The sequence below is a fragment of the Rattus norvegicus genome, chromosome 13 (genome assembly GCF_021556685.1).
Source record: "Rattus norvegicus strain SHRSP/BbbUtx chromosome 13, alternate assembly SHRSP_T2T, whole genome shotgun sequence".
In the NCBI taxonomy this organism is placed as follows: Eukaryota; Metazoa; Chordata; class Mammalia; order Rodentia; family Muridae; genus Rattus; species Rattus norvegicus.
Window position 1 is genome coordinate 1,230,560 of NC_141546.1, and position 21,751 is coordinate 1,252,310.

Here is a 21,751-nt window from a genome sequence, read left to right on the forward strand (position 1 = left end):
GGTCATTCATATATACTCAGGGACGAGGTGCAAGTAGATCTTCTGAATGACCGTAAGCCAGGCTGAGAAAACAGATAACACTTGAAATATGAATAAAAATTTACAATTAAAAGGAAAAAGAAAAAATTCCAACTCAATTCTTCATAGAGATAGAGCAATTATCAAATTAATTGGACCACAGGAGATCTTCTTCAAGCAGTTTTATTCAGGAACCTTGATTCAATCTTCTGACCAAAGGATTCAGGCAAAGGATTTGAGGCTTAACACCATGAATAGAGCCTAGGAGATAGAACAGAAGACCCCAGTGTATTGCAGACACCAGTTCCATGGGACGAACACCAAGATCAACAGCAACAGGCTAGTGTGGATCAAAGTGAAGTTAAACTCCTACAGAGGGCAGAGCTGGAGAAGTGAAGCCAGCCCTTTGGAGGATCATGTGTGTATCGCAGACATTGCAACAAACTCTACCTGTGAAGCTGCCTTGGAGACCCAAAGATGTTAAATATGCTAGAGTCACTGGCTATCTGCTGAAGAAAGCAGCTAACAGGGAGTGGAACAAGCTCAGGAAAATTTGTTGATAATTTATTGTTATCAACAAACATGAAAAAGGAGTTGAAGATCTAAAGAAATCTTTGACATCAGACATGGAGATGTCAGGTTTTGAGGTTTGCCCAATTGGTTGCCTGTCTTAATTTGGGGATGATGATGTCATGCTCCCACCTTGATGGTAATGGAATGAACCTCTGAACCTGTAAGACAGCCTCAATTAAATATTGTCATTTATAGAACTTACATTGGACATGGTTTTGTTCACAGCAATAAGACCCTAATTAAATGAATATATGGAACTTTGAACTTTGGACTTTTAACATTGTTGACCCTGCTATGGACTATGAGGAATTTGAAAGTTGAACCAAATGTACATTTTTATTATGCTAAATTTAGGTATTATCTCCATAGACTCATGTGTTGAAACAAGACTGTGGAAGCCAGGAAGTGGAATGCGATGGTTTGCATATGCTTGACCCAAGGAGTGACACTGTTAGAAGGTGTGACTTTGTTGGAGTGTCCCCGCCAACGGGAACCCAGTTATTCAGGGTCCCAAAGAGACTTTCTACCTGTGGCCCAAATGGAGGTGAAGAGAAGAAGGAGACCAAGCAAGATTCTATTGTCAAGGTCTCGTTTATTTGGATGAATGTAACAGCTTTTAAGGCTTTCAGGTAAGGGGAGTGTCCTTTGTGAAACATGAAGGAAGGGAAGATGAGGGTATAGGCAGTGATATCTGGAGGCAAAGAGGTCAGGCCAGTAGAGACACCAGGTGTTGACTGAGGAGATAACTGATTTTTGCTTAGGCTGAAGCATCCCGTGAATGTTCCCTTCCTGTGCCGTAAATTCATGGGAGAGGCTCTTAGAGGAGTATGTGTGGCTAAGAGTCACGTAGCCACTTTGAGCTATACAGGCACAAAATGGCCAGGCCCAAATCCAATATGGCTCCCTACATCTCCCCTGTCATTCTTTTTAAAAAGACCATTAGATGGAAGTAGTGGTCTGAGAGAGATCAGACATGCCTCACAAAGTCCCCAGCTCGGCCATGGAGAGCCACTCTTGCAGTTAGGACTGCACCCCAATGACTAGGAATGAACTTATGCTGTAACACACCATTCTGGGGTATACGTGTGTGTTTATTGGGGAGAAACTGGCCAGTGGAGGATTTGCCCGGCCCTTACGTTTAAACGGGGTGTAGCTACTTCTGTCTTAGGATCGACCTCTGGAACCCCAGCCTTATCTGTCATAGGATCATCTTGTCGCCCCCAAGGCACCATGTCTTAGATTGGTCAAGGGTCAGAGGAAATTTCCCATCCCTGAGGATAGCTACATTGGATCATCTTCTCATTCCTCTAATTTGAGCCCAGGGGCAAAAGAGCAGGGGCCAGATGGCATTATTTTAAAAGATTGTGGAAGTTAAGCCTCTCCCGATATGTTGTAGGCACCTCATGTACTGAAAAAGAATTTCTAGGCAAAGCAGAATCTTTTTGTGATTTAATAAAGTGTGTAAGTCGCTGAAAGGCCCAAGACCAAAGGAAATCAACAAAAGTAGGCCAACAAGGGGTCCGAAAATTGAGGGCAACAGTGTAGAGAGCCATGGGGATGTAGAAAACCAGTTTTTGTACCAAGACTCTTGTTGTTCTCTCTCTATCCTTCATTTTTCTAGGCTATCTCTCACCTTTTTTAGACTGTCTTCTCAAGTTCAGTCTTATCTACATAAACACAGTATTCCTTTTTTAAGGCTGCACAAAGTCCTCCTTGTTGTAGGAAGAGTAAATCAAGCCCTCTTCCATTTTGCAGTACTACTTCTGAAAGAGAGGCAACAGAATCTTTAAAATTGGCTAAGACCTCTCTCAGTTCAGCTAGGTCCTGGTCAATTGCAGCGCTGAGTAAATGATAGCATTGTTGGTTTTGTTGGGAAGTAACAAGAGAAGCACTGGCTGCACCTGTCCCTGCTGTCCCTAACCCCAAGAGGACTGTGAGAGTGATGACTGATATAGGCTCTCTCTTTTTATGATGGGGTACACCACGGTTTCTATCCCAAAAATCCAAGATATCTTGTGGCTCATGAATGCTGAGTCTGGGGAGTAATTGTACTAATATACAATAATCGCACTGGTGCAAGAAATCAGATATATTATTACATAGTTAGTCAGCCCTGTTGAACATGACAGATAAGTATGGTTTGGGGCGAGCAGGTTCTCCTGATGTTTGTTAACAACCAAGGTATGGTTGTATATTTCTAACAGCTGGTGAGGAGGGAGCATATGTTCTCCCAAAATAAAACTTCCCACCCCGGACACCTCGGTGAGGGTAAATCTTAAAAAGTCTCCATCTTCCTCCAAGGGCACAGGAATGACTCCAGGGACCGGAACCAGGAGAGCTGAATCTTCATGCTCCCAGGATCAGCATGTCTCACCAGCCACTCAGGCAGCTGGCACACTCCAATAGCATCCTGTAGAAAAAACACAAAGATTCCCTCTTCCACATAAAAATACCTGGACAGGATCATGCCAATATGTGGGTCTTTCTATTTCACGTAGGCAGAAGTATACCTAGTTGTAGGGTGCCACAAACACTCAGAGTGTTCCTTGACATCCAAATTTTAAAATTTAAAGAAAAGCAGTATTATTTAGCATACAGGGATAACTCCCCTTTTTTTATTTATTAAGATATAGTTAAGATATTATTAATTAAGATAATAAATTGAGAACACTGAGCACTTGTATTTATAAATTGACTTTTATACCAAATTATTGTCTCCACCATTATTGTTTTGGTGATATAAAAAAATGAGATTTTTTGACTAATTGTTCCTATGTAAGGCCTATAATCTGCCTGGTATCATTGTCCTCCCTTAATAAGGGGTCCAGGCAATCCAGTTTGATTTTTAAATGGCTTATTAAGGAACAGTACTTAGTGCTCTTAACCACTAAGCCATCTCTGCAGCCCCTCACCATCTTTATTTACCTAAACATAAGCATTAATTAGAAATGCCAAATCCTGTAAATGAGGACCAGATTTAGCCTTATTTAGAAATCCCTGAGTTGGAAAGGTGAGGCTGGGCATTGAGAGTAAGCAAATGGAGTCTTCCTCTTTTTGTGAGGGTGTGTTATCAACTCCATTACCATTTTTAAAGAGCTGGGTATGAGTCTATGGTTTAATTTAGTTGTCTGTGCCAGAGCTCTAAAAGGACAGTGAGTTGTCAGACATTCACACTGAAATCATCACTCACTGATTTCATGTAGAAAACTTGTCTCCAATAAAGCATTAACTAATTTTACAATTTAAGGGTTAGTAGTATCTAAAAAAAGAAAACTTTTTAATCAACTGTAAACCATAAGCCACACATTGGCTATCAGTATATGAATTGAACGCTTGATTTTATTTTTTTTAACATTTTAAAAACTGGCTACAGCATGTAATTTAATAATCTGTGCTGAAGCAGGGGAAACTCAGGAGAATAAAGAAGTGATCCAATCATACATGTAGCCTTTTCATTAGATGAACCACCTATATAAACAGTAAGCACTTTCTATGGGTTTCATGCACAAATTTACAGTAAATACAAATGCATGCAAAGAGTATAATTATCAACTTTGCCTGAATAATTTGTATGTGATAGGCCAAATATCAGTATTTTGTAATAACCAATATAATTGCTGTTTGGAATAAGATATGTTTTACCAGGTTTCTTTTTAAAAATACTTTCAAGACTCTAGCCTACAATTCTGTATTACCACAACTGAAGCTTTATCTCCAATGATGATAACAAACAAAGGCCTAAGTCCTCTGGTAAGGTGAGGTACTTAGCCAATTAACATATCCGTAGAAGCTTAAAATTAGTTTAACATATTAAAAATGAATATTGAGTCTTTTCTGGGGCAATAACTACTCTCTAAATATTAAAGCTCATTTTGATAGCAAAGGTTTGTAGTAAAAATTTCCATATACACTGAAAGATTCATAAATTCTAACTTCTTACATTGAAGAAGTGACAAAATTACATAATATAAGGCTATTAGCCATTTTTGGAAAATTTTTAATGATATCACTTTATGGGCTCTGTAAAATTATAAGCAAGCTTACGAAATGAAAACTCACAATTGCCAGGACATGAACAAATTGTATAAAATCAATCCTCTAAATATATCTTGAAATAGCAGTTGGAGTAAGCAAACAAGCTGTAATGTTCTCACAAGTTCTAAAACCTCATCAATCCTTCATAAATCTTGTAACAATCTCTACCTGTTTTTTGTTTTGTTTTTTGTTTTTTATAAATAAGTTTGAGTTAGTCAATGTAACACTGACAATCTTTAATCACAATCTTTAGTAACACCAGAGCACAGCCACAACTTTGGAAAGTCACCTGAGTTCTGAGTATGTTACTAGGCAGCTGTCCTTGGGGCAGTGGAAATAGCATCAAAATATAGTTAACTTCAGGGCAAACCACAACTTTGGAAAGCAAAACTCAACCTCCAACAACCTAGTCTCTAAAATCTGGTCTCCAAAACACCGATTCTATCTTTTATGCTACAAAGTTTGACTGCCAATTCCTCCATATGAACACACGATGGTGCGGTCTCCAATACCTCAACAAAGACACATCGTCCTAAATTCTTTTAGAAGCCTGGTTTCTAGGATAAGACTTCCATAAAAATATTATCTCAATTTAGACCTGTTTCTCTAGGTTGGCTCATGCCACATGTTGTCTAGAATGACTTTTCCAAATTACCAGTTTTATGTCAACTTTCTGTTACCAATGTTACACCCCTCCCCTTTATTTTTAATCATATCCAATAACTTAAAAGCCAATAGTCCATAACCAAGGCATGTAAAGCATATTTATGCATTTAAAACCAATCAGAAACAAAATTAAAGTGGCTACACATACCTAATATTTAGACCAAGCACCATTTTTACTTTTCTAGCTGTGATTTTAAGAGAAGCTCCTTGTCACCTGCTAAGTCTAATAATAAGTCAGGGATTTTTCTAAGAGAAACAGCCATCAGCTCCCGTACCATAGAAACTCAGGAGCTAGCTGTTGGCGCCTTTAAGATCAGCTCCTGCAGACGCACAGCCCCGGGGCAGCTTCTCCAGCTAACCTAGGCTCCTAGCTGGAGGTACAGGGATCCAAAGGCGGATTGAAACTGTTTTTTATTCATTTGTTCCTTAAAGTTTTTACCATTTTTTGAACATGAAACATAAAACATTTAAACAACGAGAAACAAAAAACACAGACATAAACTGATAGACATGGACAGCTTGGTGCATCAAGGACAGACAATAGACATAGAGGGGAAAAACTAGATGGTGTCCCACCGAAGGGACCCAGATATCCTACCTATGGAACCCAGAACCAGAAATAAGCATTTCTTCAATAGGAGCCAGCAGAGAGGCAGGACATCTCCTGCCTTTCTTTTGTTCCTAGGAGAGCTCTGAAAGTTTTTCTCTTTCTCCAAATCGTCCTTGGAGAGTTCGGGAGGACTGTTTTTCCCAAACCCATTCTCTCTCATGTCTAGGGTGTAAACTATCTCTAATCAGGGTCCAAAGACTAAAATATAACTCTAAAAGAACACATATGCAAAAAACACTTTACCATTACCTTGTCCCTTTTTTATTACAAGTTTTACTCAAGTTAGCTCCACACTGCTTAAAATTAACCAGGGATACCTTTCATCAATAAAATAAAAGAACTTGATTAAATCCTTTTTCTTAACTCTTAATCTTCTCTCCCTGAGTGAGTGCTTGATCTCTCCTATGAAACAAGCCTCCTAAATCCATATCTTCCCCATGACAATCGGACGACAATTATTCGACCGGTCCTTACCTCACTCTCCAGCGATGCACGAGCGATACGGCCTGAAGAGACCTCGATTCCTGCTGCAGCTCTCTTATCTCCATCATCCTGTAGTCGGCCTTGCTTTGGGGTCCCTGTGTTCAGGCACCACTTGTCCCCGCCTGCGGGGACCCCTTTATTCAGGATCCCGAAGAGGCTTTCTACCTGTGGGCCAAATGGGGTGAAGAGAAGAAGGAGACCAAGCAAGATTCTATTGTCAAGGTCTCATTTATTGGGATGAACGTTATAGCTTTTAAGGCTTTCAGGTAGGGGGAGTGTCCTTTCTGAAACATGAAGGAGGGGAAGATGAGGGTATAGGCAGTGATAGCTGGAGGCAAAGAGGTCAGGCTCCCTACATTGGAGGAGGTGTGTCTCTGTGAGATGGGTCTGTAGACTCTCCTCCTTGATGCCTGAGGATGCTCAGTCTGTCTTGGCTTCCTTTGGGTGAAGGTGTAGAACTCAGCTCCTCCTGTACCATTTCTGCCTGTATGTTTCCATGCTCCCACGTAGATGATAATGGACTGAAACTGAACCTGTAAGCTAGCCTCAATTAAATGTTGTCCTTTACAAACCTTATATTGGACATGGTGTTTGTTCATAGCAATAAGACCCTATCTAAGATAGACAAGTACTTAGATCAATGGAATAGAATTGAAGACCCAGAAATGAATACATACACCTAAGGTCATTTGATCTTTCACAAAGGAGCTAAAATTATATAGTGTAAAAAAGGCAGCATTTTCAACAAACAGTGCTTATAAAACCGGAGATCAGCATGTAGAAAAATACAAATAGATCCACTTTTATCTCATTTTTAAAATTCCAAGTCCAAGTGAATCACAGACCTCCACATAAAAACAGATACACTGAAACTAATAGAATAGAAAGTGGGGAAGATCCCCGAACACACAGGCACATGGAAATATTTCCTGAACAGAACACCAATGGCTTATGCTCTAAGATCAAGAATTAACAAATGGGTCCTCATAAAATTTCACAGCTTCTGTAAGAAAAAGTGAACTGTCAGTAGTACAAAAGGGAAACCTATATATTGGGAAAATATCAGACCTAAATCTGAAAATACCAATTCTTTATAGTAGTCATAAGCTGGAAAAAAACAGATGTTCTTCACAGAGGAATGGATACAGAAAATGTGGTAAATTTAAACAATGGAGTACTATGTAGACATTAAAAACAATGACTTCATGAAATTCTTAGGCAGATTGATCAAACTAGAATGTATCATCCTGAATGAGGTAACTCAGTCACAAAGAACACACATGGTGTGTAATCACCAATAATTGGATATTAGCCCCAAAGCTCAAAATACCCAAGAAAGAATTCACAGATCATTTGAAACTAAAGAAGAAGGAAGTCCAAAATGTGGATACTTCAGTCTTTCTTAGAACGGGGAACAAAATACTTACAGGATTAAATACAGGGACAAAGAGTAGTGAAGGGACTGGAGTAAATGTCATCCAGAGACTACCCTTCCTGGGGATCCATCCAATATGCAGTCCCCAAAACTAGTGATTTTTGCTGATGTCAAGAAGTGCTTACTGACAGAAGCCTGATATGGATGTCTCCTGACAGACTCTACCAGAGACTTAAAGATACAGATGAGGATGCTTACAGCTAAACATCAGACTGAAAAAGGGAACCTTGTTGAAGGAGTAAGTGATAGGACTGAAGGTGCTGACCAGGTTTGCAAACCCAAAGATATATATCAACCAACCAACCAGATACCCAAGATACCCAAGAACTCCGAGGGACTAAACCAACAGCCAAAGAGTACAAATGGATATGTAGCAGAGAATGGCTTAAGTGCCATCAATAGGAGGAGAAGCCCATTGTCATGTGATGCCTAGGTTCCCCAGTGTAAAGTCATGGCAGGGTGCTCTGGTAGGAGTAAGTGGTTAGAGGAAGCATCTTCATAAAAACAGGAAAAGTGGAGTGGGGAAAGGGGATGACATTTGAAATATAAATTCATAAAATATCCAAGAAAAAATAAAAGAAAGCAATGAGAATCCCTAGAATCGGAAGGATTTTTGTTGGGGTGGGGGGCATTGGTTTGGTTTTTGTTTCTGTTTTCACTTTGTTTTATTTTGTTTTGTTTTAAAGTCTTTTGACTAAGAATTTTTGGAAAAGTAATTGATGTTTCATTTACATGTAATGTTTCAATGATCATGTCAGTGTAAAATGTATATCCAAGATTATTTATCACTTTACAATTTTTTCTGTAGTAAGAACATTGAAAATCTTGTTTTGCTACTTATTCCCTATTGCTATTTATTGCAATAAGTGTAGCTATAGTTCCATGCAACACAACTCATAGCTACTGTCTGGTATTTCACATTGAGCCCATTTTCTTAATCCCATTACAACTTTTTTCCTTTCCTTTTCTATCCTTTCCTTCCCTTCATTTGCCTTCACTTCACAAGACCATCAAGTGTTTTCAACTACTGTTACAGCATGCAAATTCTTCATTGTGTGTGTGTGTGGTAACTACTTACGTATGCCCTTGGCACTCAAGCGTCTACTTTTAAGAACCCTTCATAGTCACCAATCCACCCATGTTTGTGACAATTTCAATTTGTGTTGAAATCTGCTGTTCACCTAGGCATTCTCAGCATAACCTTAGACTAGCTATAGAGATTAGAATTTCAGTATTTCATAAAATCACCTTTTTTTCACTTAAACTGCTTAAAAGAGATAAAAAGGAAAATTCAAATTTAGCACATCAGGGAAACTTGCATATGTATTACGGGTTAAGATAAAACGTTTCAAATTCTCCCTCACTTTGGATTCAACAGGACAAATTATTTTTTCTGCTAAGAAGAAAGTTATCTGAAATAAGTGATAGAATTTAAAAAGATGAAGGCACCAATCCTTGATGTACTAACTAGAGACCATTGTTACAAGTTCTCTAATATAAAATTCATTTTTAGCCAGAACATTTGCATTAAGGAAGGATTGTTAAGCCATGAAACTTAACTGATCTATGAGATATGTGTGCTGATGTTCCAAAAAGTGACTAGCTCAAAATCACTGTCATATTTTTTACCCTCTTATGAACAATCAACCACACACTCACACACTTCAGAGTTGCTTTAGTCCTTTTTCTCCTGTGTGAAATTCCTCTCTCATATATCCATGTGTTTATTGGATTAATATTTTGCTTCTACCTCTATAATTAGATTGTAATTTCTGTGGCATTGGAAGCCCAGCTCTTTCATTCACCAACATAAATGTGGAAGCATCTTCAGTCCCTAACAGGAACTTAGAAAATGCTTTGTAAGTATTTTTGAAAGATTCCTAGAAGAGAAGTACAAAATTTACATTTTGAAATATACATCAGCTCCAGATTAAAATGCAGATCAAATCAGTGAATTTTGTATATCTTTATACATATCTTTAATTATATGGGTGCATGTACATACACACAAAACAGGTATAGATAGATAGATAGATAGATAGATAGATAGATAGATAGATAGATAGATAGATTAGAGATAGAGATACAGAGAGATAGAGATACATACAAATTTACCTAGATACATAGAGGATAGATACATAGATATATGGAATTCAAAGATTTTGTATAACTGAGAGTGTTAGGAACACAGTAATGTTTAGTGAAATAAAAGAAGAAAGTGCTATAAATCCAGTATACACATAGGAAATATTAAAAATTTAAAGTTAATTTAAACATGCACACAAACATCTTCACCTTCACGCTGAATATTTCAATTCTATCAATCAATAATATATCCTTTAATATTTAGAGCATTTTCTTTGGACAGGAGAAAATGAGAACATCTGGGGTACTACCAGGATTGCTCAACAAGAAGCTAAATTTATGGAACACTAATGAGGATCTTAATTAGTGAGGTATTCCACACTTTCCTACAGCTCAAGCTTCCACAGAAGAAAAAACAGTGTTTAACAGTATATTGCTAGTTCATACCCTAGAGGTGATAATCTGAGTTCCACATTCAGGAAGAAATCTGCTACCCCAAGAAGAACAGGCAAAGAATAACAAAACAGGACATCCAGTGCCCTCTTCTATACTCAATAAACAAATAACTTCTATACTTACAAAGACACAAATATTCTCAAACACATATGCAAATAGATAAATGTTTAGCAAAATGGTGAAGGTAAGCAAGAGAGATGGTTCATCAAGAGAATGTGCTTGCCTTCAATTCTGACAACCAGAATTCTATCTCCTGAACAGACATAGTGAAAGAATAGAATGTATGCTCATAACTTGTATTCTATCATTCACATGTGATGAGTGGAACATTCTCACTCACACATATACATACCTGTACAGACAAAAAAATGCATGAATACAATGAATAGATTAGCAATTTTCAAAAACAACATAAAATGGAAAACCATACAATTAAATATGATCAATTTAAATTAAAATATACATAATAGCTATTTATGAATAGAAAAGTTAAAAATTCTATGAATGTAACACAGAGATACATTTTTTTTTGGTTCTTTTTTTTTTCGGAGCTGGGGACCGAACCCAGGGCCTTGCGCTTCCTAGGTAAGCGCTCTACCACTGAGCTAAATCCCCAGCCCACACAGAGATACATTTGAGGGGCAAATTACTTAACAGTAATCTTACATTTGCAACTACTCAATTTTTGCCAAGTTTATGGCCTTAAGTTTATCTTTGTAAAACAATTACTAATATAGCCGTAAGATGGGAGACCACAACCTGTCTCATTGTGCTCAGGAAAAGGATTAAAATTAGAGGAAGAAAATCAAAACCAGTTTGTTTCAGGCAGAAGTGAAGAGAGCCAATTATTCAAGTATCTACAGATACCTGGACAGTGGTAAAAGGTGAAGCAGCTATGTCAGTAACAGCTCAGTTCTTAGCACATGCTTCATGTGCAAGAATACAAGAGCAGAAACTTTGTTCAAGACATTATTAATGTAGTGCTGGGGTAAATAAGTGGGAATTACACCAACACGAAAAGCCTAGAGCCCTCCAAGGTTTTATAACAATTATAAGGGTTATTGAGGTAGGTTTTCTTCTAGGGACTATGCAGTAGAGGACCGGAATCTTATTTTGTTATATAATATATCATAACATGTAGGGATTAGGCACTATGTTTTGAAAGATCTGTGGTACTGAGATAACATCAGGCGTTGAAGAGAGAACAACCACAAGACATTGAATCTCAAATAAATGTACTTCAGTGTCTGGAGGAGAGTTTTACAGTAAATAATATTTGAAGGGTTTTACTCTACTTTAGATTATTAAATTCTGAAATGAAAGACACAAAGCATTAATATTTACAATAAACCTTAAAATCCCTAGAGCTAGGCAAATGTCAATCCTCTGTGTTATTCTAACTTACTTTCCAGACACATTTTTGCTTATTACTTGTTTTTCCTGGTCACCTCCTCAAAGTCCATCTGCTCTTAATGTGGTCTTCTTCACTTCCATGTCCATTTTCTCCTTCCTTCTAAATGCAACACCCTCACTACAGAAAGATAGTTTCCAGCAGTTGCTGAACAGCATGTAAAGGGCAAATTTAGAGAAACCAGAAAATCAAAGCAGTAGAAGGCCCAAACAAAGCTATATCCTTAGCTTCTCAGAGAAATAGGACCTGGGTTTATAAGGGCCAAAAATTGTTGAAGGGAGATGCCAGATTCAGAAAGTATACAATGACCAATATAATTTACTGTGAAGAAACAACCAGCACGCAGGTGGCAACTTCAGGAAAAGGTGTCCAGGTCTTCTCATAGGGAGCTGGGAGAGCTCTCTAGAAGGATAGGAAATGTAAAATTTCAATGGTGAGTGCTAGGGATTCCCAGGTGATCAGTGGTTCGCATTCCTTTGCCATAAACATTTAAACATAGATGCGATATTATGCCCATCCCTGCTTGTCCATCCCAAGAACAGATAGTTTCCCATTTTTGTAGTTATCCTCAGGATCTTCTTTAGGAGGGGGTTTTAAGATCTCAAAGGTTCCTGGATTTTATGGTCTATTCCTGGAGCTCGTCCTTTATAGACTAGTTCCTGCTTTACTCCTGGATCTGGTGCTTTATTGCCATCCTTTTGAAATCAGGTCTGGTCCTTAAATGGAGGCAAGTGAGATTTATGTTGTCCTTTGTGGTTTGAATTCCAGAATGCACAAATGTCCAGATGTAGTACCACACATCTGTAATCTCTGTTTTCCGGTAAGGACAAGATGTGGAGCTAAGACTTGATTACCAGAAGAGTGTGGTCCAGCTATCCTGCTGTACACAACAATAAAGAGTGAGATACTCTGCCTCAAAAAAGAAAAAAAAAGGAAGCTGTGAACCATCACAAAAATTACCTCTGGCATTCAAACACTTGCTGTATCTCACATGCACCAACAGTCAAAGTGGAAACACACAGGACTGGTGCTGCTCGATTTTAGAAGATCCAAGCAATATATTAAAAACTACTGTTTAATAATGTAAGTATATCTGAATAGAACATCATGATATTAATATCCACTTCCAAAGCTATTAGTGGGTTTAACTGGCCTGAGAATGATCTGCATAAAAGCACATCTTTTATTGTTGTTGTTTTAGCTTGTTTCATATAGTTTCTATTTTACCCTGACTCATCTGCTTTTACATAGTGATTTTCATAGTTGATCAATTTATGGAGTATGGTCACTTATTGGCTATCAAAATTGTAAATTTTCTGTATTAATTGTACAGTATCATTTTACTGTATATATACCATGAGTTGAAAAGATGTTATAGTTCTGCAATATTTGAATCTATTACCATGTTATTAACAAGAATTAGTTGATATTTGATGGAGAGTACAACATTCTACTTAGATTTCAGACATTTACCTGGATTTTTTTTATATCAGCATTAATCTGTTTATTTCTTTAGATGCTGAAAGGCTATTTCTCCACCGCAGGTGGAGAAAGTCAATGTAAATCAGGTTAGATTATATTAAATGTGGGTTTATTGGCAAGCTGCTCTTTGCTGGTTCAATGGCTCCAAGGATTGAGGCTACGAAAATCTCCATGGTGAGAGAGAGAAGGGGAGGGGGAAAAGAAAGAAAGGTTACTTTTGCAAAGGGAGAAAAGAGGAGAAGAAGAGAGAGCATGCACAAAACATTTGGATTATATTAGGAAAAGGCACTGGAGGGAAGGACAGCCAAGCCTCTAGGCTGGAAAGATTAGGGTTGGGAGCAGGGTGTGACTGGGATCTGCTTTGGAAAACTGGAGACAAGGTCTGCTTTGTTATGTATAATATGCATTTTAGTACCTGTCCTTGCATCTGAAACAAAACATTCACACTTCCCTTAGAATTTGCTTATGGCTGTTTCCATATTTAAAGACAATTTCTTCCAATTTTGTGGAAAGCATTTTGTAAATTCACAGAAAATCTGTATGTAAAGGAGTTAGATTGTGGGAGAGTGAAGACCCGAATTGATAGTGCTTGTATTGTGGAGCCTTGGTGGGGATCTGTCCTGTTCCTGGCCATGGCTGCAATGGAGTGGCTACTGGACCTCATGTTGAATGCAGCAAAAATGTGATGTGTGGCATGAGGTTGCAGCCTTCTTGCTAGGAAGCATAGGTAACATACCCTTCTGACTATTTATTTTCCACTGAGGTTCAGTGACACTCACATTAGTCTTTAATTTTAGTTTACATTTTTTTTCTGCATTGAGAATCACCTACACCATTCTCCTGAAATTATTTAATAAGAAATGTTATATAAAAATCATCAACTTAGAGAATCAGAAGATTTTTTTTATTTCTTATACATATTTGAGTGATTTTCAGACTTGTACAGTGTCTATTTAATGCAAAATTATTCCTCTTAGAAATTTTGAATTAAGTCTCTCACTGTTAGCATTCCTTCTAGGTTCTACCCAACCATCTGACTTACAACGAAGTAAGTTTTGCCCTCCTAACTGCTTTCTCTGCCCCTTCTCTTTCTCTGACACTTATTATCCTGACCCCATTCTCCCTCTCTTCTTTTCCCCCTACCCTCTTTCTCTATAATTGCTCTTGCCCTGCCTCTCTTCTCCCCTCTTTTTCCTTCCCCTTTCTGCTCTCCTCTTGTCTCCTCATCTATCTTTGTCTGTCTCTCTGTGTCTATATCTCTGTTTTTGTCTGTCCACTGTCTGTCTGTACATATCTATCTATCTATCTATCTATCTATCTATCTATCTATCTATCTATCATCTATCTACCTATACTCCATTCTCAATTCTCCTTTGCATACTGTAAATAAAGACACTCGGTTCTACACTATCCCAGTCCTTATGGCTCGTGCCTCATGGGATAGGGATGCCTCAACATGGGCGAGTCAAGACACCCCTTCCACTTCACCATACAATACTCCATAAATATATCCTGTCTTTTTTTATAAAACACAATATTTGATGTTGTGATTCAGGTTTAGAAACTTGAAGATTCACATTTCCTGTAACTCAGATTTATAAACTTGTTGCTGCATGGATTTTTCATCCATTGGATAAACCCATCCATCAAACAGTGGCAAATTGGAAAGCTCCCTTTGCCCCAGTAGTCAGAGTAAAAGGCCTGTAGTCCTAAAACATGGTTGGACACCCTCTAGGGTCCTCAGGGGACTAACGTGCCACTGTCTATGATAAGTAGTCTTGTTGTTGACCCTATGTTCTCAGGTATTTTAGCAAGAGTGAAATTTTTCTTTCTTTGCTCTGGCAGTTTCTTTCTAGGTACTCTAAAGTCCTAAGCCTAGGTAAATCATTCTGGCCACTCAGGTGCTGGCCAAAGCTCAGCCTCCATTTTATGATGTGATGACCTCATAATCTGGACACGCTGCTGCTGATTCTAGTTATCAATTGATCATCTTGACTCCAGGTAAATTAATAGCTTTTACTCTTAGTCCAAAGGGAAGGTCTTCTCTGAATCTCTAAGGCAAATTCTACTGCCAGAATGACAAAGGTTTCCTATAGTGACAGAGAGAATCCTTCAATCCAACAAACAAAACATGTCTGTTGTTTCTGCCATACTTCTTTAGTTCCATTCTAAGATACACAGCCACAATCATTCTTCAATTCTATTCTGAGGTAAAACACATGACTTTTGTCCACAGATTGCTGGAATCGACCCTTGACAAGAGTCAAGGGTCATGAAGGACTGAGGATATGTGGTAGAAAAATGAGAAAATACACAAGTGAGATACAATACCGATAGGCTAATCTTACCATGAGAGACTCTGAACTCCAGAATCAGAAAAGCTAATATAGACTTGACTCAGACCCATTCTTTTATTGAAATCATTCAAGGAAGTTGATAATAAAGTTCATAGGGTGTTGGTTAAATGCCTCTCTGTTTCCCTGTGCCAACATTTTCTTGTGATACAGAGTGGTACAGATTTAGAACAGAAAATAAGGGAACCATATAATCTCAAACATGCAGTAAGCACTTTTTGAAAATAACTTCAGACCATCCATCTCCAGTGAGGCTGTGGGTAGCAGTATTGTGGTTACAAAGTCAGTATCTTTCAGAAATGTATGACATAGTATGGTTTCATAAAAAAGGAAAACATGAGGTCATACAGTCTTTGTAATTTTGGGATCCAATCTGTCTACAAAATCATGCTCACTTAATCTGTTTGGAAAATTCCCTAGGGGCTGCCCCCATTATACCTGAACCCAAGAAACCCAATGCTGACTGTCTAAGAAATATCTGTATATATCATGCTATCTTCAGTTTTATGATAAAAATGTCCAGTTTTTATTGTACAGAATTGAGACGAAGACTGGAGGAACAGCTAGAGATTTACTCATCTCTGCCTGCAGTTATAGGTTAATTTCATTTCCATCTTGAGAAAGTGACTATAACATATATTTCTCTTGATTTCATAAATAACCTTCCCTTTAATATTGTTGGAAACATTTAGTTTCTGGATATCAGTGGGCTCCTACTTGGTCATGCCAGTTCACCAAATACTGGTTTTATCAAGAAAAGAGGAAAGAGAAGGGACAGTAAATAGATAAGGAGAATGATAAGTACAAAGAAGAATGACAGAAATTATATGTTAAGGTACTTGTGCTGAAGAAACAGGCCTTGGGGCCTCTCAGTACTTATACTGAGGCCCACAAGAGCCCATAGCCTTACCCTTTGAGACATGATTACCCTGACACATTTTTATTACTTGTCATCAGGGGTCCCAAATATATTGAGCTTAATATGGCTATCTCCAATAACAGATAGAGCTACTCCCTCAGTACCATCATAGCTAAGAGTAGTAACATGGTTTGCTGTAACTTTAGCACCATCTTGGTTAGACAGTCCCATGACTATCCACCATCTTTGTTATGGGCAGTTACCACCTACCTGCCTCAACACTTTAGAAAATCCTGATGGGGCCCCAATTTCTACCCTGCCTTGTTAAATAATAATTTTAATATTAATTTAAAGATTTACAACAGTAAAACATTTAAAGACCAAAGCCTTAAAGATACATTCAGCCTTGTTTTTGCTATGGTCATTAAGTTACAATGTACTATCTTTATTTGCTAAACAGGTTCTAGAACAGATAATTAAACACGCACATGTTTTCTGACTCAGATATACTTGATAGATACTGGGTCTCTATCTATTCTGACATTTCTAAATGGTAGGTTAAATTTTTAAGCTTGTTATGACAGACAGAGTCTCCCTAATAATAACAGTGAATTTCCGAGGTCTCCAAGAAGATATGAACATAGTGACAAAACTCTTTCTTCCTAGATTGTGGTATGATAACCACTGAGAAACACTGATCAATTGCCTTGCCTGCTGTAAGGGCTTGGCCTAAACTGTGGATAAACAGAGGACAACTTTAGAGTTAAATGTGAGATATTGCCTAAGACCAGGAAAGTAATTTCTTCCATGTTCCTACTCTACAGAGAAAAGCTTCACATACTCAAGACAGACTCTGCCTGAGTTGTGATGAAGACCACAGTGATATACATCCAGGATAGCTCCAGGGTAACAATGCACAGATGCTCCAGCATACACTTAGGACCTACTCCTTCCTATCCACAGATCCCGGACAGCAAAAAAGCAACCAACTCTCCTAAGACTGGTCCAACACCTCCATCCACCTTCTCTCAGATTTCTAAGAGATATATTGCCCAAAATTCAGCAGAATGTAGCTAAAGATCACAACATCTCTATTTCAACCTTCACACATTTTTCTAGGTTCTACTTGTTTAATTAAACATAAATGGAGGGATGTTAGTGTTCTTTGTAGGCTCTGCACCATTGTTATCTGGCAACAGCTACATAGCTGTGACTTGCTATAAAAGTGGCAATTTGGTCCTTCCTTGAACTCTCTTCTCTCTCTCTCTCTCTCTCTCTCTCTCTCTCTCTCTCTCTTTCTCTCTCTCTCTCTCTCTCTCTCTCTCTCTCTCTCTCTCTCTCTCTCTCTTGCTATTTTCTCCTCTCCTCACTCCATCCTGACCCCCTTTTCCTTCTCTTGCCTTTCTTCCACCTTTTGTCTCCATATTTTCCTCATTTCTCTCTCTCTCTCTCTCTCTCTCTCTCTCTCTCTCTCTCTCTCTCTCTTCCCCATTATTTTGCTATTTCCTCCTCAATATTCCATCTCATGCCCTAAATAAATTGTATCCTACACTATACCCATCATATGTGAAAGTGAAAATGGATTCCTCGTAATGGCCAAACTATTGTAGATTCAAATACCAAGAGCACTGTGCCAAGGATAACTGATAACAGAAAGTTGAAACAGCAGAAGAGAAAGAACTGTACTACAGTCAACAAAGATGAAAAGAATTGGAGATCTATAAAGTATTTTAATAAAAGACATGGAGTTACCATTTAGAACTTAGTCTGGTGTTTTTCAGTCTTGCTTTGGTTCAGTATTTTCTCACTATGCTCCCTTTTGGAACAGTAACATATCTTGTCACATTAAATATTAGAAGAATACCATCTGCTTTTTCATTTTGACTATACATGGAATTTTACACTTAATAGATTGCTGTGAATTTCAAAAGATATTTGATTTTTGGACTTTTAAACAGAGTTGATAATCTTATAGAATATGGAGACTTCTGAAGTTGGAATGGATATATTTTTGCATCTGTTTATGGGTACAAGTGAGAGTAGGGAGTGAATTTTGGGATTTGAATAAGAATTCCTGCACCCACACACATGTGTTTGAATATTTGGCCCTTTAGGAATGACACTAGCAGGAGGAATGGCCTTTTGGAGTAGTTGTGGCACTGTTAGTGTAAAGGTGCTCAGTCTTCTTTCCCACTACCTGCAGATCAAAATGTAAAGCTCTCAGCTCCTTCTCCAGCATAATGATTGCCTTCATGACATCATCATTACTACCCTGAGAATAATGGACTATACCTCTGAAGAAATAAACCAACTTCAATTATATATGATTTTTATAAGTTTTTATGTGGTCATGGTGTCTCTGAACATCCATAATACTCTAATTAAATCATATAATCATCTTTGGGTAATTTGTATTCTGCAATAGAAGAAATTTAGTGGAAAGAAAACCAAGTTAGTGATTTAATGCAACAAGATGATGATATTTTATCTTTCAACCAGAGTTTGCTATTGGACTTTCTCTAAATTTTGATAATATTCAATATCCAGAAAACACCAGTCCTTTCTGTTAACTCTATCTAGTATTTTACCTCTCTCTCTATTCCCCCCTCTCATGCACAAACACACACACACACAAGCATACAAACACACACACTTATACACATAAGCATATACATACACACAAATTTTACACACAGAAACATGTACTCCTAATTTTCTGTGTTTCAGATAAGAATGCTAATACCAATCTCTAGGTATTCTAGTTTGACCCAAAATTAGGGTGGTATCTTTAGTCTACATATTTGAAAATCAAAAATCTTCTAGGAAGTATTATCAGGTCTGTTGTATAATTCAGAAACTATAAACAGAAGAGATATTGAAGTATGTTTTCTCATAGTCAGTAAACATCAAGGAGGGAATTACATTTTTTCCATCTAATTCCCAATTTTATTCCTGTATGACTTCTGTGGAAAATGTTGAAGAAAAGCATCGTAATATATATGTATGTGTCTGTGTGTATGTATATTTGTGTTAAAGTGTTTATGTGAGACAGAATCCATTTATTCAATGGTGTTTCTATGTGCAGAAGACAAATTAGTGACATGTGACTTCTATTATCAATCTCTTTTGTCTTTTTTAATTTTTTTGTCATTCTATCTATATCTCACTATTTTGCCTAGACTAACTGACCTGTCCTAGCTATCCCTGCTTCTACTATTCCACCCATCACTGTAGCACTCAACTTACAATTCACTATCATCAACACTGTCTTTGACATAGATGTTAAGAATTTGCACTCAGGTCCTCATGTTCATGTGACATGACTTCCTTCACTCATTGAGACATTTATTTTACCTCAGCCCATAAAGAGATGCTGACAGAAATGTACGTGTTCTGTGGCAATGTCATGATACAGATGCTTTCTATAACTCTACCTCAAATACATGGCTCATGACAGTGTTTACTATGTGAATGTTTTGATACGTACACAATGCTGAACAAATATCTATCATTCATGCCTGAAAAGTATACAAACATTTTTGTTGGCCTATTTATTTTTGCTTATAGCCCATATCACAATTAAAGTAGGTGTTACTTAATCTTGTGTGTAGTTTTCCTGGTCTTAGCATTAAGCATAATGCTTAGTACATGGCTGCTGAACCTATGTAGGTGGAACTTGATCAACGTGATTCAATACATCTTATTCCTGATGTTGAGAATAAACAGTATGAAAAATCTACAACTAAAATCATACTGTTTATTTCAGAGCTGGAGTATGCTCCTTAATTATGTGTGCTCTCTCTGATTCTTTTAGCAGTTGAAGTAATTACGAAATTTATATAAAGTAAATTGGATTTTCATATCAAAGAGACAAGTTTTACTGGGAGCATCTTGAAAAACGTAATTGATATTGATTAATTGGGCCGATATTACTGCAAATAGGAAGAATGGCTTGGAAAAACCCTTGTCAGGACCTATTAGAAAACCCTTGGTAGCAAAGATTTCTGTGGTTGTGTTCACCTGTGTATGTGTGTGTGTGTGTGTGTGTGTGTGTGTGTGGTGTGTGTGTGTGTGTGTGGAGTAGGGAAAGGGAATACAAGGACTGTTGTGCACACAAACATGAAAAATTCGGAGGTCAAAACCAAGTACTATTCCTCAGTTGATATAACAGGATTATTTGATAACTCTACAGGACATAGGATCTCCATGAAAAGGAGGCTCATTGAAGGGTTATGTGACACTGGCTTTTGCCTATGATGCTAGCCATAGTAGCAACTTTAACAGAGCATGTTCCCATTGGCTCTGCTCATGGAACTCAGGTTCCCAACACTGTAATGTGAGCACTTCACTGTCAGAGCCAATATCCTAGTTGAAGTTCATAGTTTTAAAGGCAGTATAATGACAGAAGTAAGAAAAGTAGTTGAAATCAGTGTCATGTTTGATTCCTCTCTCAGTACTATTAACTAATAACGTTTGAGAACTTGACCTCCTGAGGTTCTAGTTTAAAGTGTACACAGAATTACTATATAGATTTGCAATGACTAAGTTAAATCTTGGCAGAAAACAGATGATTATTTAAGTCTTCCTAGTGTATCTTTCGAAGCTAAATGTCTTGTTTAGAAGTAGCTGCCAGATAAGAGTGTTGAATATGACAGCCACAACATATGTGTTAAAGGATCAGGCATGCTTTTACTTCCTGTAATTATGCAGATGAGTGTATAGTTAGAACTATGCAGTGGGTCCCAACCAATCACACCATGCATCAGGATTAACAACAGAGGTTTATTGGGAGGGAAAATATAGGCAGTGTCTGGAAAAAGGAGGATAGAAAAGAAAGAGGTCAAGGAGAATGAAAATATTATTGGGGCCATGGTATAATGCTCAAAGTGACATATGACAGGGGCTGTGGGATATTTGCAAAGTGACAGAAACAGAAGCAATGCTGTAGCTCTTTGGGTCACTAGAAATGATGTGTCTCATCACAGAGTCCCTAAGAGCTGATTGTAAAGATACCTTATTGTCATGAAGTCACTTCTAACTATCCATGGATATGCCTGATTGCCAACAGTCCTCCTCTTTTCCTATCATAAAAAGGGGCACAAAAATGAGGGGGAAATGATGAGGCAGGAATAGGAGCACTGAATCTCTTAAACTACTTCCTGCTGTCAAGGGAAATCATCAATTTTGGAATGGAGCGGATCCTCAACATCAGAACTCATTTGATAATCATTTTCATCGGGCTCTTCTGTGGATAGGGGTAGCTAATCCTGTAAGAGGAACTGAT

General features: G+C 37.8%; 1 protein-coding gene across 5 annotated transcripts in view; it reads right to left on the minus strand.

Annotated features, from left to right (window-relative positions):
* Window positions 1–1,163: 1,163 nt before the first annotated feature.
* LOC148001511 (uncharacterized) overlaps window positions 1,164–21,751 on the minus strand; it is a 46,175-nt gene continuing 25,587 nt past the window's right edge. For all 5 annotated transcript variants that reach the window (XM_087582018.1, XM_087582019.1, XM_087582022.1 and 2 more), the window contains 2 exons: window positions 6,377–6,550; window positions 1,164–3,001 (listed from right to left, as the gene is read on the minus strand). In XM_087582018.1, coding sequence (XP_087438144.1) covers window positions 2,867–3,001; window positions 6,377–6,550 — 309 coding nt within the window. In that variant the 3' untranslated portion in view covers window positions 1,164–2,866. The remainder of the gene's footprint in view (window positions 3,002–6,376; window positions 6,551–21,751) is intronic.